The following is a 15,782-nucleotide window of genomic DNA, read 5'->3' on the forward strand; positions in this document are numbered from 1 at the left end:
TGAACTGGAAAGCCGCAGCCGTGTCGAGATTTCCTCCCTGCAGTGACTTGATTTCCACTGCCATTGGAAATGTGCAGGAGACGCTATGGTGGCCACCACAGGTAGAAGCTGGGACAGTGCTCTCTGTCCAGAAGGAGTTTGATTTCTAGAGAGGATCAAACCCACGATAAGGAGGAAGATCTCTCTGAAGACAAACGTCTCGACACAGTCAGCGTTTGATCAGACGTTTCCAATCACAGTCACTTGAACTGTGAAGGGATAAAATCTCTCGTGACATTCACTGACCTTTTATCAACGCTCACTGCCTCTGAAGAAGAAATGACTTTACTATAAGCAGAACTACTTCCTCTTCCTCCCTGTGTCAGGGAGTTGTTTTTAGTGAGAGACGTTTATTCACACTGCCAGATTAAACATGAAAGATAATCTTGTGGTGGCCGCAAAACTACCGATCTCAGAATAACAGTCTTCCTCTCTATAACTGATGTAGCGTCAGAGAATCCATATTATAGAGCATCTTCCTCATACTGATTGATGTAACTTCAAATTAGCATCCAGATTATTGAGTATCAACAATTTTTTCAGATTACTTATTACTAATCCAAGAAACCTTTATTTTACATGCTAAATAATTGCAGTAGTTACCTCTGGGATTAATAAAGTAATTAAATTATTTACTTTACTTTACTATTCTATTCTATTCTATAACCCATTGCACTATTTTGGTCATTACAGGTAATTTTCAAATAATTTGATGAAATTATATTTGCAGAGTTCATTCATCTTCCTCATACTGATTGATGTAACTTCAAATTAACACCCAGATTATCGAGTATCAATAATTTTTTCATGTTATTTATTACTAATCCAAGAAACCTTTATTTTAAAATACATGCTAAGTAATTGCAGTAGTTACCTCTGGGATTAATAAAGTAATTAAATTCTTTACTTTACTTTAATTTACTTTACTATTCTATTCTATAACCTGTTGCACGATTTTGGTCATTATATGTAATTTTCAAATAATTTGATGAAATTATCTTTACAGAGTTTTTGTAGGTGATAAAACATCATTGAGTGAGATTGAATGATCTGTACAATATGTTAAGCAACATCAGACTATTTGTAGTATTAATATAAAAAAAGATCGACTTTTAAGTTTATTTTACTGTAGCTTCGCTCTGTCAAAACTTGAATAAATATATTAAACACAAAAAAAAAAACTATTTTCACCACTTCACTATATTCCATTCTGCTCTGAATCTAAAATAAGCAGTGGAGACTGAAGAGAGCCCGACTCCTGTCTGTCATCCGCCTGCAGGCCACAACTCGAGTCCTAGGTTGTTGTTCACTGCAGCACTGTTCTGCCCTCTACTGTCTCAAACTATTAATGCTGCTGCAGGAGGCGTCAGTATCCACATTACCATATGGATACTGATATATCTGGAACTTTTTAAAGGATCTCCATACGTTTTGGTGAATTAAGTATCAGATCTCTTCTTCCTTTGCATATTATTTGTTCGTTGACAACATTCTATCAAAATCCCCCCACAGGTTTCTGAGTTAACAAACCACCAGCAACAAAACCATGAAGGGAAATTATAATTATTACCGTATTTTCTGGAATATGAATCACATGTGTGTTGTTGTCGTTATTGCTTGATTGGTCATGTAACTTATATGAAAAAGTTACTCATACATTAAATAATTACCAGTACATACCATCTGTGACCACTAGATGTCACTGTATGACAACGGAAAGCTGCTACAGCACCAAAGAAAACCCTCCATTACTGTGTTTGACTGACAGAGCAAGAAAAATGTCTCCAAAAAGGAATTTTTTTTTTTTTATGTCCACAGCAGAATTCTAAATCAAAATAGAATCCATCAAAAAGAGCTGTTTTTGTTTCTGTTACTGTTTTTACTGGTCTTTTGTATCAAAGGTGGATGGTCTGCGGGCATTTATTTCAATGTGTCTTTTTTGTGGTTTGTCTCTTTTTTTCTGAAATATTTCTGTGGTGATTTCATGTTAGTTTTCATAAATTTTTGGGGTATCTTTCTTTCTTTGGTCTTTCTTCTATTTAAAAAAAATCTTTTTATGTTTACTTTGTTTGTTTGTTCATTAAACACCTTTGTGGGAGTTTTTCCCCCCATCATTGTCTGTTTTTATTCAATTTTGTGTCGTTGAATTTTGAATTTTTTTGAATTCAAAATTCAGTGCTGTTGCGAATGTTTTTGCCTACCTTAGTGTTTGTTTATCTATCTATCTATCTATCTATCTATCTATCTATCTATCTATCTATCTATCTATCTATCTATCTATCTATCTATCTATCTATCTATTTATTTATACTTTCAGTATTTTTGTCTTTCTTGTTTTTCTCATCATTTCACTTTGTAAGGTTTAAAAAAAAAACTGTACAAAAAAATATTTGTAAATATTTGCATTTGTATTTTCATAGCTTCACTGTGTATTTCTGAACGCTTTTATGAGTTTAGATGTTTTGAATGTATTATTGGGGTAATTATTATTATTATTATTATTAATGATGATGATGATGTTCTTTATTATTATTATTATTATTATTATTATTATTATTATTATTATTATTATTATTATTATTATTATTTCTGTCTGCCAAGGTTCTGTTGAAGAGCGCATGTGTGAGCGCGTGGAGCGTCAGTGCTGTTGTGCGCGTTCACCGGAGCCGAGCCGCTGAGCTCTCCGCAGGCCGGCTGCTCTCAGACGTGCAGCGGCGTTCTGGAGACGTGGTCAGCGGTGTGCTCGGCTGCGGGCGGCTTCATGCCACGTCGTGCCGCCCCGCTGCGCTGCGCTCCGCCCTCGCCGCAGACACACGGCCGCTCGGACTCGCCGCCTGCGGACTCGGAAACGATGCCCGGCGGCGTCATGCTCTGCGCCTCCCCGCGACACGGTCGCCGCTGCCCGCCGCTCCGCACCGAGACGCCACCGTGAGCCCGGGCCCACACGGTTGCCGGCGGACTCGGACGGGGCCGCCGCCGGTTATTGAACCCCAGCCCGCGTGCGCGCTCATGTGTTAGAATAAAAAAAAAAAAAAACAACAAAAACGCCAAGATGGGATTCCTGCACCAGCTGCACCTCCTCCTGTGGAAGAACATCAGCCTGAAGAGGCGGGGGCCGGTAAGTCTTCTCTCAGCGCAGAAAGCGGCAGTTTTGTTTTTATTTTAATTTATTTATATATCAGACGGGCGTCGGTTCCGCCGCTGCGCTCCTGCTGCATTACCGCTTTATTTCACCTGCCTGTGTGCGCGCGCGTGTGTGTGCGTGTGTTTGAATAACACCGCAGTAAAGCTGCGTGACTTCATCCCCCCCCTCCACCACCACCCTCACCCCTCCCGTTCGCGCCCCTGCTGTAACAGGTTGTTGTTGTTATTGTGTGTGTGTGCGTGTGTGCGTGTGTGCGTGTGTGTCAGGGACCTGAGCTGACCGCGAACACACTCCTCTGCACCACCTGATGCAAATCCTCCTGGAAGTTGAGGGAGCGGGGAGAGCGCGAGCACCACCCAGCCTCCGCCGCTCCACCGCTCCGCTCCGCACACGTTCACCATCAAACACCTCAAATGTCTCTGTTTTCTGCATCTGTGGAGCAAAATTCACCCGAAGCAGCTTGATATGGTGCTGAAAATTCAAAGTGAACGAGGTTAGAAAGGTTCCCCACAAAGCTCAATATATATATTCTTTTTATTGTCTAACATTATGTTGAAAGAGAACATTTAAATGGTTTTTCCTTTACAGCTAGACACGTCCTACATGTGGGAGATTAGAAGTACGTATATAATAATGTTAATCAAATACATGTTCAATTAATATTAAACAAGATTTCACAGAAAAATCTAATTTTCTGACCTAATTTAAAAATGTTGCAAATAAAGAAGCATTAATCTCAACATTTAAGACAAAATTATTTCACTCACTCAAAATACAGCATTAATATGAAGGATAAAGTTTAAAATAATCAAAATTAACCTAAAATTTTTACAAAGCATCCCACAAATGCTTTTTTTCTCTCTTGTTTCTAAAGTTGGAGCTCCAAAATGAACAGAAATGAACAAACTAAGAGGATTTTGATTCCGTTTTATACTTCAGAAACAAAATTAAAACAGTTAAATAAGTAAAACATTCGACTGTTGTGGCATTTTGAGCTTCAAGAGTGAAATATAGTCATTTGAAATGGAGAAAAATAAAGAGACAAACAAAGACTTGGTTAATTATTCCACATTTAAAAGAAGAAAATGCTTTGTAGTTTAGTAAATTGATTCAACATGCTACGAAAGAGGTTGAAATGAAGAGCAGATAAAGTCCTGAGTTTATGTTAAAGTTAATTAAAATTGTTAAAATCGAAGCCAAAGAATCAAAATGCAGTGAAAACAGCAATAGATGCATTTGTGTTTTTCATTTTCGTTTCAGAGAAGTTTTGCGCTCACTCGGCAATATTTTGAACACGGATGTAGTTGGCATGCCAGGCCACTGGTTGGTGCTGTTGGTTGTTTTTTGTAAGCTTTCGTGTGATTATTATTGTTCCAAAGCACAAGAAAAGTTTTCAGTTTTCACTTAAAGATGTTGTTGTGTAAACAAAGGCTGAAGTAGCAGTGAGCTTGACCTGAGGCTTTCAGACCACATCGGGCTCCTGCACTGGTTGAAAAGAGAAGAAGAAGAAGAAAAAACAAAACAAAAACACATCTCTGAATGCATCTTTTCTTTGGACTTGTGCTGTTTTTCCTTCTCACACACTGGCATGTTTGTTCGGTGGTTCGGGGATGTTGACAGGCAGAGACAATGCTTCTGTTATATGATGATCCAGCAGGTCAGAGGGAGCAGTGAGACACATGAGGACATTTGCCAATTTGCTTTTAAAGCCGTTCTTGGGACCATTGGAAGCTTTAATCGATGTTAAAAGTGTCACTGCGCAATTTCACCACGTTGCATCATCAGAATTCTGATGCCTTTTCTTCCACATGCCATTGAGTGCAAACGGGACAGACGCTAAACCAGGACTTTTTTTTATTGATAAAGTTGCAGCGATTATAAGAAAAACATAATGTTTATTGTTGTATAATGTAAAACATTTGATATTGTATTGTTAAAAACATTCATATAAATAATATTCAGTTAAAATTTTATTGTAGTACCACTTTGTGCCACTAAGTGTGTGTGTGTGTGTGTGTGTGTGTGTGTGTGTGTGTGTGTGTGTGTGTGTGTGTGTGTGTGTGTGTGTGTGTGTGTGTGTGTGTCTGGTCCCAGTGTGGTTCTAGAATAAGAAGAATAAGAAACGAAAGTTTTCTCTCGCTAATTTTTCAGTTGTGGCTCCCTATTTTGCTTTATTACAACATTTGCTATATGTACAAACTCGTAAATAGACGGCTCGACGCACGTTCTCGTGAAACATTGCGATTACACTATTCCATGGACTATAAATCCCACTTTATTTGAGTTGTTTGTCTGCTCATGCAGCTGATGCATTCATAAGATATACATTGTGTTCCATGTTGGACCACTAGAGGTCACTGTATGGCTATTTATTGCCCTCATTATAATTACCGTAACTCCTGGACTATGGCTCTTTCTTTAATTGCCTGACTGGTATGGTTGACTTTTCTTAAAACATGGCCACTAGTTGTCACTGTATGACAACAGAAAGCTGCTGCAGTCCTACAGAAAAACCTCCTTTGCTACTGTTTTTTGACAGACAAACATTGTCTCCAAAACGAAAAAATCCACACCTCAGAATTTTCTAGATGTGGACCATAAATGTGACTTAATTTATTTATTTTTTTTCATTTTTGTGACACATATTTGGACAGATGTGATTTATAGTCTGGAAAAAAAAATACTGTAGTTCCTTCAAACCAGTTGGGGGAATTATCACAACATTTTACCGTAATCCTTAGATTATGAATCACAAAATTTCAGCAGTTTGACTGGCCAGGTGACTTATTGTATGTTAAGAAATTATTTATTCATTAAAACCTAATTTGCGACTATATTTGAGATTCTGTAACAGCAGCTATTACATCTGGACTTAAGCACCAGTAAGACTTTTAAATCGTTCCTTCTTTGTGACACATTTTCTACGGACGTGACTTCTTTTACAGAAAATACGGTCAACATAATGATCCCATCTTGAATTTACACAGCAGAGTGATGGAAGCCGGTTTGATCCCACTTCACTCAGTATTTTATAACATGTATACTGAACTAGTTGGTATCTTGATGAATTTGCGATCTATTGCACGGCCTTCGTTATGTGAACACGTGAATGTCACTAACAATTTAAAGTGCTTTGAGGGTGCTAAAACGTACACAAATGTATAATTAGACTGACCCGTCTTGTTTTTATTGAAAAAAAACAAAACAAAACAAAAGAAAGGGTGCCCTTGCCCCTCAGATTTACCCTACAGCTGCACCCCTTCTGAAGCTCTCTGGCGCCCTCTATAGGAGCGACATTTTGAAAACTCCCAGCCTGAACCGTAAAGAAATCTCACACATTGCCACTTGAAGAGAAACGTGAAAACACCCAGATGTGAGCTATAATCTAACGTGGTGACCTCTACCAGTGTGACTCTGCATATTGTGAATCCTTTAATCCTCACAGCATCTGTTATTAGCCACCAGAGTCCGAAAGCCCATCGGCACCTTTAATTTCACCGTTTGTGCTCCGTTCTGGAAGTCCAGGCTCGTTCTGCACTCTGCTGCTGGTGTCCTGATGGAGGGGTGAAGAGGACGGGGAGGAGGGGGTGAGATATTTTTATCCCATCTACCTGCAGACTTCAAACCGGGAGGAGCACCGGAGAGCTTCGTGCTGTATTAATAGCAAAGGGCTGCGTCATTTCTGGCTGGATTTATAGCGGCGCCGCTCCGCCCCGGCCTCATTACGGCTTTCCGCCGGATTGATGGTGGGAGCTGAACGGGCGAGTCAGCACTCGGCTCGCTCCGCTCCCATATGCCGGTCCCTCCTGACCGAGTCCGGCTCGTGCACAAGTCAGAAGCACGTCACGGCCCAGATGCATAAAGTACATCCAGGTTTTCTCTTTAAAAACGTCCAAGTGGCCGATCTATAAATAAATCAGGCCGTCGGGGCATTAAAAGTACACATAAAAGTACTAGCACGCTGCTTTATAAGTTTCTCTATTGAACAAATAAGGCAAAATTTGGGATTTTAACACAGAATTATTTAAGGAAAGGCTCTTGTGTACTTTCTGTTTTAAGTGTGCGCAGAGCGCCTGGACCTGGCGGGTGAGCGCGCGGTTCCATTCATGCTACATTTCGGGGTTCACGTCGACGCGCGTTCAATGACGTAACACGACGATCCCGTAAGTATTTCCACTTCTGGTGGCCGGTGTTAAAGTCGTTGATATTTCACTCCAGGAGTTCTGAGCCGTATGGCCATCTTTATATTCTTTTTAAATTGTGATTGTACATACCAGCAGATCTCTTCACACAAGCGTCCGTTGTTGTTGTCCGTTGTTGTTGTCCGTTGCTGTTGTCCATTGCTAAACGTTAACAATGGCAGTACACAGTCATTCATATGGACAGGCGATGAAGTTTGGAATGTTATTACAGGCGACTCGACGATAAAAGTACCACGTCCCATGACTTCAAAAGAGCATCTTGTCGGCCATCTTTAAAAATGGCAGCCATCTTGGATTTTCATGTGGCCCATCGGGCAAATGTGTGGCGGGAAACTTGGTTGTTATTGTCCGTCTACTGAGCATGTGCAGAAGAGCAGTTTTTACCGAGGCCGGGGTGTGCATGCGCTGTGGCGGCGTTTCCGTTGACTACACTGAGATGGAGCCCAAGCATTTCCCCCCTGTTTCCATGGTGACCGAGTCGGCGCGTTCTCCAAAAGTTCCTCCCTTTGGAGCCGTTTTTAAAAAGTTGCGTTTTCAGTGACTCCGAGCGCCGTCGTCACATAACTCACTCGCTCACTCACTCACTCACTCACTCACTCACTCACTCACTCACTCACTCACTCACTCACTCACTCACACTGAGCCCTGAAGATCCGGAGTCGAGCTTCTGTTGCGACCGGGGATCAAACCAAACTGCAGGTGTGAAAGCCAAGTCCGCTCTGCTCGGGCAGCGTTACTCACAGCCACCTGATCCACCGTCTGTATGAAATATTAAGTGGCGCCGCTGTAAGGAAGTTAATTATTTCACTGGCGAGGTGGTGATCTGAGCGCCGGTTCATGTCTCAGTGTATTAACACGTTTCTTTTGAGCGGAACCGGAGGGGAAAACACAGCCGGTCGCAGACGGGAAACCAAAGTGAGTGTGCTCGGCTGCACACAGCGGCTCCCGCCACCAGCGAGCTGAGAGTCTGACCTAGATCTGGTCTCTCTTTAAATGATAGTCTTACAGCGCGGAACCCACCGGCTGGGTATCTATGGAGACTGCAGAGAGAGCCAGGGACTCGACAACAGAGATTTAAAGCAGAGAGAGAGAGAGAGAGAGAGAGAGAGAGCGAGAGAGAGAGACACAACAGGAAAGCATTCATGAAGATGAGAGGAGAGCGAGGGGATGAAGGATGAAGCTGCTGACTGATAAGAGAGCGTTGCAAATCTGAGGCAGAAGGTTAACCGACAGCTAAATGAATTATAAATGCTATCTGTACACTCTAATAGAGCAGCAGCTGGTCCGCCGGAGACAGGAGAGGTTATCTATGAATCCGGTGGAGGCGGCTTCAGGACACTCGAGTGTTTTTAGCCTCTGGTCGTCAGACTCCCTGATTCTGACGCCTCCGTTGAGAAATCTTAGCTTCCTTTACAGAAGCACGCTGAGATTGGCACTCCATCAGGCCGTTAGGGGTTTAATTCTAAAGATTTTCCTGTACTGGTAAGTCAGGTCTGATACTGAACCGAGTACTCGTACTCGTAAAAGATCCCCGAAACAACGCAGCAAGAGGAGGCGAAAACTGTTTGGTAGCCGCTCCGTTGAGGTACCTACTGTAGTACGTCGCTACGGGCTAATCCTGAACGGTGTTGTTCAGAATGAGAACGTTTTGTAAGCTGTGCCACAGAGAGTGGAGGCCACAACAAATGCGTTCCGCGCTCGTCCCGCGTTTACTGTCACGAAATCACACGGCCGTTTAAAAGCCCTTCCTAGATTTTAACCGTACCGTTGGCGGTGGAACAGAGGGCACTTTGCTTCAAAGATCTGGTAGTGCTGAGCCATACGACATGCTACATGCTAAAGGGTTCCAGGACTCACACACCAGCAATGCTACATGCTGAACGTGATTAAAGTGTGACCGATACACTCATTAACAGCAGCGAGTTGGAGTGTGTGGCGGCACACAGCGAGCTCCGTCTACAGTCTACGACCTACGATGTTCCTAGATCGAACCAGCTGGTTGATGGACGCGTGTTCTTCCCGTGCATGCCCGGGGTTTGACGGCTGTCTGCTCCAATTCAAAGACTTTACTTGTGATTACGTGTTGGCTGTAAGTGTGCAAATCATTGTGTGTGTCTCTGTGATTGCACTCTGGTGAGTAAGACCTCTCCTTCAGCGTCAGTTGAATTAGGCGCAAGGCGACACAATCTGAGCTCGTTATGGATAGATGGATGAATGGATTGATTCACTCTTAGACAAACTGAGAGTACCTTTAAGGGAGGGGGATTACATTAAAGGCAACTGGAAAATCGGGACTGCTATATAACTGGGAAAAAAAAGTAAAGGACATATTGCATCTACAGCAGTTTCGCCAACATTCGTACATATTTTTGCACCTTTTACATTTTGGAGAGTGGTTATGGGAAGTCTTGCTGAGTCATTATATTTGAGGACACACTGACGACGGCCCGCAACATCCAGCTCAGTACAGAACAGTCAAACATGTCCAACACACAAAAAGTCAAACCGTAGTCAAACTGGATGGAGGAAATCATCCCAAAATGTGTCCGTAAGCTGACACACTCACAATGGACCATTACCATATTGTTATCGTTCCGCCATCAGAAGAAACACCTTCTGGCTCCGTCGGAAGTTGGACCCGTCCGTCACTCAGCCAGACTGAAGTGTGACGTCTCTCGCCACACGAAAGCCTTCTGAGCGCCGTTGTTGAGGTTCACTTTACACCAGGGGTGTCAAACATGCGGCCCAGGGGCCAGAAGCGGCCCGCCAGAGGATCTAATCCGGCCCGCCATGTGATTTTTTTTTTTTTAAGTATAAATATGAAAACTGACAGAGGCTGATCTAAAAACACTAGATTGGCAAAAATTACATTCAAAAACCGCCCTTGGTCAGAATTTGACCCCCGACATTAATGCATCTGTGGAGGTCACATAACGCAACACCTTTCACAATAAAGGTGTCCAATTTATGTGAAGTGATACTTTAGACACGTAAAGTCAAAAAAATGTCCAGATGATGACAAATTGTTTTAATCCTGAATAAAAATACGATATCCAGATACAGGTGACTGAGGGGTTGGGTTTTTTTTGTAAATATAATAATATCTGATTTCCTTTAATATGTAAATTTCAGAATAGACTGGCAAATTATTGCATTCACTAAAGGATGAAAAGAAGGAAAGACTTTGCATTTGTCCATATCTGCAGTTTAATATGTTATATTTGACTTGTTCGGCCCTGCAGAGGTCAGATTAGGTTGATGTGGCCCCTCAACTAAAATGAGTTTGACACCCCTGCTTTGCGCCATTTGGTCCCACGCTTGGCGTGACGTGCGGTGATGGAAGGCGTCCATGCACCAGGTGGGGGCTGGAAACCAAGCTGCTGGCTCACAGTTCATGTGCCGCTGGTGATGCTGAATAATTGAGTCAGCGGAGTGTTGGCACCTCCTGGCACTCGTACGGTTTGGAGACGCATCAGGTTCCATATGAAACCGCTCACAGCTGAAGGTGGGGGAACTCTGAGGAACTGAAATCTCTCTCTGTTACAATCAGCAATTTGGATTCACACTTCATGCAGCAAACCAGCACTTGTGTTAACCTCTGAAATTCTTCCCGTTTCTTCGAAACTAACATTAGTAAATTACATAACACATGAATCAATGGTAAAACAGTAGCTTGTGTAGTTATAATAGATGAATGAATAAATAAAGTTTAAAGTACATAAATAGATTTTCTGAAGGGGAACGACACCATGAAATAACTCAATAAATTAGTAAATAGATTAAAATAATAGAGTAGGACAAGGTTGTTGAGCAGAATTAAACACTAAAAGTGCATAAAAAATGGAAATAAATATGTGTAAGTATTTTTTTTTTAAGTCAACAAGAAGATTTAATGCTGATGTTTACATGTCTCCACTCATGTAGAATTTGATCCTTTATTTTTATGTATTTATACACATCGATTATACATGAGAATATGACCAAACGCGATGATGGAAAGCCCAACAAAACTTGTTATTTTAAGTGTTTAAAGTATTTTCTTTGTTACGTCGTGGCAGATGAAGGGTGTTTCATCAAAGATTTTGACGGAACATTTCTGCTGTATCTTTCGGTGTATTTTTATTAGCGGCTCTGATCTGGTGTTGTTTTAAAAAGTGTAGAATTTTCCACTCATAAATCCAGTTTGAATGTACATTGGTGTGATTATAATCGATTTGGTTATTTACCCTCCTGAAACCTCTTTTCTGAGGTTCTGATCTTTGGCAACAGTCCATGGGCCACATTTCAGTGTCTCTCCTCATGTAATGCAGATGCAATTTAGCAGAAAGGCCCCTGCAATCAATTTTTCACTCCACCATTCACAAAAGCAGAGGAACCTCGGAGGGTTGGGAGACGGAGATGCATGAGCGTGTGCGACATGTTTGACTTGCTCATTGATTGCCTGGACGCTGGCGGCAGCTTCATGCTGTGCGGATGCTGCAGAGACGCGCTGCTCAGAAACAGTAGAAGGGTAAATGAAAGCAAATATCTTGAATAAAATCTGCCCCAGCCTGCAGAAACCCGAGATGGTCGGGGGGAGGGGGGGCAGCGATGATTGACCTTTCAACACCACAGCGACGCAAAGCTAAGAGTCAAGATGACGCTGTCGCGGCGTCAGGAAGTCTCGTACTGCTAAAGTTCACTTTCCTAAGCCGTCAAACGACGTGGGTTAAGAGAGACTCTCGTTTTCATGTCTGGAGAACGGCTGCGAACAGCTCAGAGCAACATTGTCGCCTCTTGATTGTTTGTGGTGTGAACTGGTCCACGTGAAGCCAGAAGAGGAAGGTTGCTTCTTTTGAGTTGAACGAAGGCTTAACAGGAAGTCATTGTATGCCGATGACGTCTTGCATTACGTAGCTGATCATGTGCACCACGGCCACAGTAAATAGTTCTTCTGCTCATGTTCCAGTAGGCCTGGCGTGCTCGCAACATTTTCTTCAGCATTTTCTTCCATTTCCGTGTTAAATACGAAACTTGTCTGGAAGGAAGCTGCCAAAAAAAAAAAAAGGCATTTTCGCTTGTCGTGTAAAAAGATGGTTGAAATCATTGAGTTTCACAAGTCAACAATGAGAACATGTGTCCTCCACCTATTCCTGGAAAAAGGTCTCAACACTAACTTTTATATAGGCAACATCTTGCAGTGAAACAAGCTCATGAAGTCCTTGTTGCACAGTGTGTCAATTGAGGAACTTAAAAGACGACTACAAGCTTACGATAAGAAAAGTTAATGATCTGCAAAAAGCTGAATATTGGCAGATAATTAGATGCAATCTAATGTTGGAGAGCAGATACTGTAGGTCTGGTCTAGATTCTAGAAAGTCTCTCCTTGTTTCTTTTGCATGTGGCCATGTACTTTTAATTTGTATCTTGAATATAAAAAACTTAATGGGTGTTTATCCTTCCTTAAAAGATGAAATGAGGATGAAATGCTTCACTTGCAAATGTCGTTCATGTACAACTATTACATTTCTGAATATCTTGCTGATCAGTTAATGGAGTTTGTTTTTTGGGGGGGGGGTTTCTGCTTGAGTGCAAGCAGGTTGCCTAGCAACCAAGTCTCCGATGGTCACATTCCACAACTATCAGCCAAGTGAGCGACTTTGTGTAAACGATCCCTGGTCCCATGAAGGCACATAAATCCAAAACACACACACACACACACACACACACACACACACACACACACACACACAAGAATACCTTGCTGTAACACTCAGCGTTTGAAGCGATAATTAAAGTTAGTCCAATTTACCCTATTATTTATTGTATTTTAAGGTCAAAATGTTTCATTACTGCACGCTAATTAAAATTCAAGACTTATACTTTGTCATTTTAATTGAAAAAGCAGCTTGTAAAGAAAATGTTTTACACTTTTATACAGGGATTACTCTATTGCTCTGTACTCTCAGCCAATTCCAGCCATAATCACTGAGACTTCAACAAGGTTGGATTATAACAGAATTGGTAGAATTCACATTTGAATCAACATTTTATTATTTGCAAAAGTATTTTATTAAAAAATTTTTTTTGTGAAAACTCATTTGAATCTTTGGCATCCCAACGTCAAATTTGCTTCAAAACATTTCGCTAAGGAATTCCGAATGTGTTTCTCGTTTCCCATTTCCCAGTTGTTGGCCGCACACTCAGGCGTGCACCAGTGCAAAAAAACCTGCAGGATGTCGACGTCGTGAGCTGTGAGAAATTCCCCCAGCATGACTGGGAGCTCCAGGAGGATCTTAAAACGTTTACTTTTAGGAAATAAACATTTGATCGTTCCCGAGGAGAGTGCGGGCAGCAGCGCAGAGGTCATTTCTAAAGCAACAAGCTGTCCTTTGTCTCTTCATCTCATCTATGGATTTAATCTAAGCTGCTGTCTCTGGTGCACATCCCAGGAGGAAGGAAGAAGCATTCAATAATTCACAGGCTGTCTGTGTCCCTCTCCTCCTCCTCATCCTCCTCCTCCTCCTCCTCCCACTGCTACTGTCTGTCCGCCTCAGCTAAATCCGACTGGCACAGACTGGCAGCCAAGGGGACTGAAGGACTTTCTGCCAGCAGTCGTGATCTGACCGAATGCTCCATCATGAATACAGCTTTTTTTTTTTTTTTTTTAACTGTGTGGATGGCCTATTTGGTGATTGTGAGGAGGATTGGTCTGAGCCAGACGGGGAGGGGGGGGGGCATCAGCTTTGAAATCAAAGCCACATCAACAGCAGAATTCCAGCTGCAGCAGCTCTTTCAGGCCCAATCAAACCACACCTCCACGCTAATCCACGCTAATCCACGCTGACACATGCGGACTTTCTATTTTCTCACGGTTAATTGCGCGACGTGTTTAAGTGCACTGGGATAATGATGTGACCGAATGAAAAAGCCTCGGCGTCGGCAGTGCGGCTGCAGGGCTGTTTTTTTTATAATCTCAGATGCTGCATTAGTATTAAGAAGTTCTGCTGAGTCAGCAGATCAGAAGCAGCATATTTTTACTTTATGGGGATTAAAAAATATATATATATTTTTGGCTCCTTTGTGGTCGTAGAGCTTTTCTTTGGCCAGCAATACTTCCTCCTCCTCCTCCTCCTCCTCTACCTCCTCCACCTCCACTCTCTCCTTCTGCAGTCTCCTCTCATTGTTTAGCTTCCGACGGTGGCCTGAAATGGTCAGTGTGTGTGTGTGTGTGTGTGTGTGTGTGTGTGTGTGTGTGTGTGTGTGTGTGTGTGTGTGTGTGTGTGTGTGTGTGTGTGTGTGTGTGTGTGTGTGTGTGTGTGTGTGTGTCCTGCAGGGAGAGCCACCTGTTTACTGGGCTTCACCCTACAGCCAACTACAAAATGCTGAGTGCTGCTTTATATCGTTACACAAAGCTCTTGCTTTTACCTGTCACTGTTTCAATAAACTCCTAATTACCGGAGGATCAGCTCAATAATCCTGAACAAACTCAGTCCTCCTGACAGCAGCATGAGAATTGTTGCACAGGAAGTAGCTTTAGCATTAGCATGTATCCATGACAGCAGCATGCATAAATAGCTGTAAGCTTCATTTTCTGAGAGCTGAGAGCTGCTGTGTTTGCATGTTGGTAGTTTGTCTCATTGCCATAGCTCATAAATCTGTTTCTTTAAGAAAAGCTAAGTTCCCGATTACAGAGCATGTCCTTCCCACTGATTTGATGTAATACTAATAAACTAATATCATAAACTTTTTTGCAGACACAGATCCATACAAAACGAGAACAGACATAGAGAAAGTAGTACGATAGAAAATAATGAAAGATACAACATATTGAACTGGATAGAAAAACATTTATAATTTAAACGTTTTAAAATGAATGCAACTATTATGCCAGCATTCAGCTAGTCTTAACTTCAACTAATCCAAATAAAAGAGCATCTTCCTGACTATGTGGTCCAAAATAAAGAACGCATGAGTTATTTCTCCCAAGCAATAAGTAAAGGAACTATTTTTCAGGGTAACTAGCAGAATACTAAAATACTTTACTCAAGGCCATTTATTGTTACAATGCTCAAATTGCACTTGGTTATAAATACCAATGCTGTTGAAGAAAAACTGAAGTGAATACACAAAATTCAATTACAGCAACCTCAGTATGTTTCTTGTACTAATTAAGTGCTTATTAGCAGTAATTTGCAAAACATTTACAATGCAAGCTGTCATTATTTTGGGATGAGAGGTTCCTGTCAGTCCAAATCAGTCTTTGCATGCTTTGTGAAGATCGGTGCAGAGTGGACCAATAGGATGAGCGGAGCCCTCGTCGTCATGGCAACAGCTATGACGTTAAGAGTGGACCCACTGAAATCCGACCAACTCGCTTTTTTGTTTGCGTGAACGGACGAGACGGCGAGAATCCG

At 41.9% G+C, this 15,782-nt stretch overlaps 1 protein-coding gene across 1 annotated transcript in view; it reads left to right on the forward strand.

Annotated features, from left to right (window-relative positions):
- The first annotated feature begins 2,859 nt into the window (after positions 1-2,859).
- The window catches only part of abca2 (ATP-binding cassette, sub-family A (ABC1), member 2), a 56,486-nt gene continuing 43,563 nt past the window's right edge, over positions 2,860-15,782 (forward strand). The window contains exon 1 of the mRNA XM_080499047.1: positions 2,860-3,157. Coding sequence (XP_080355173.1) covers positions 3,092-3,157 — 66 coding nt within the window. The 5' untranslated portion in view covers positions 2,860-3,091. The remainder of the gene's footprint in view (positions 3,158-15,782) is intronic.

Source organism: Blennius ocellaris (genome assembly GCF_963422515.1).
Source record: "Blennius ocellaris genome assembly, chromosome: 7".
Taxonomy (NCBI): domain Eukaryota; kingdom Metazoa; phylum Chordata; class Actinopteri; order Blenniiformes; family Blenniidae; genus Blennius; species Blennius ocellaris.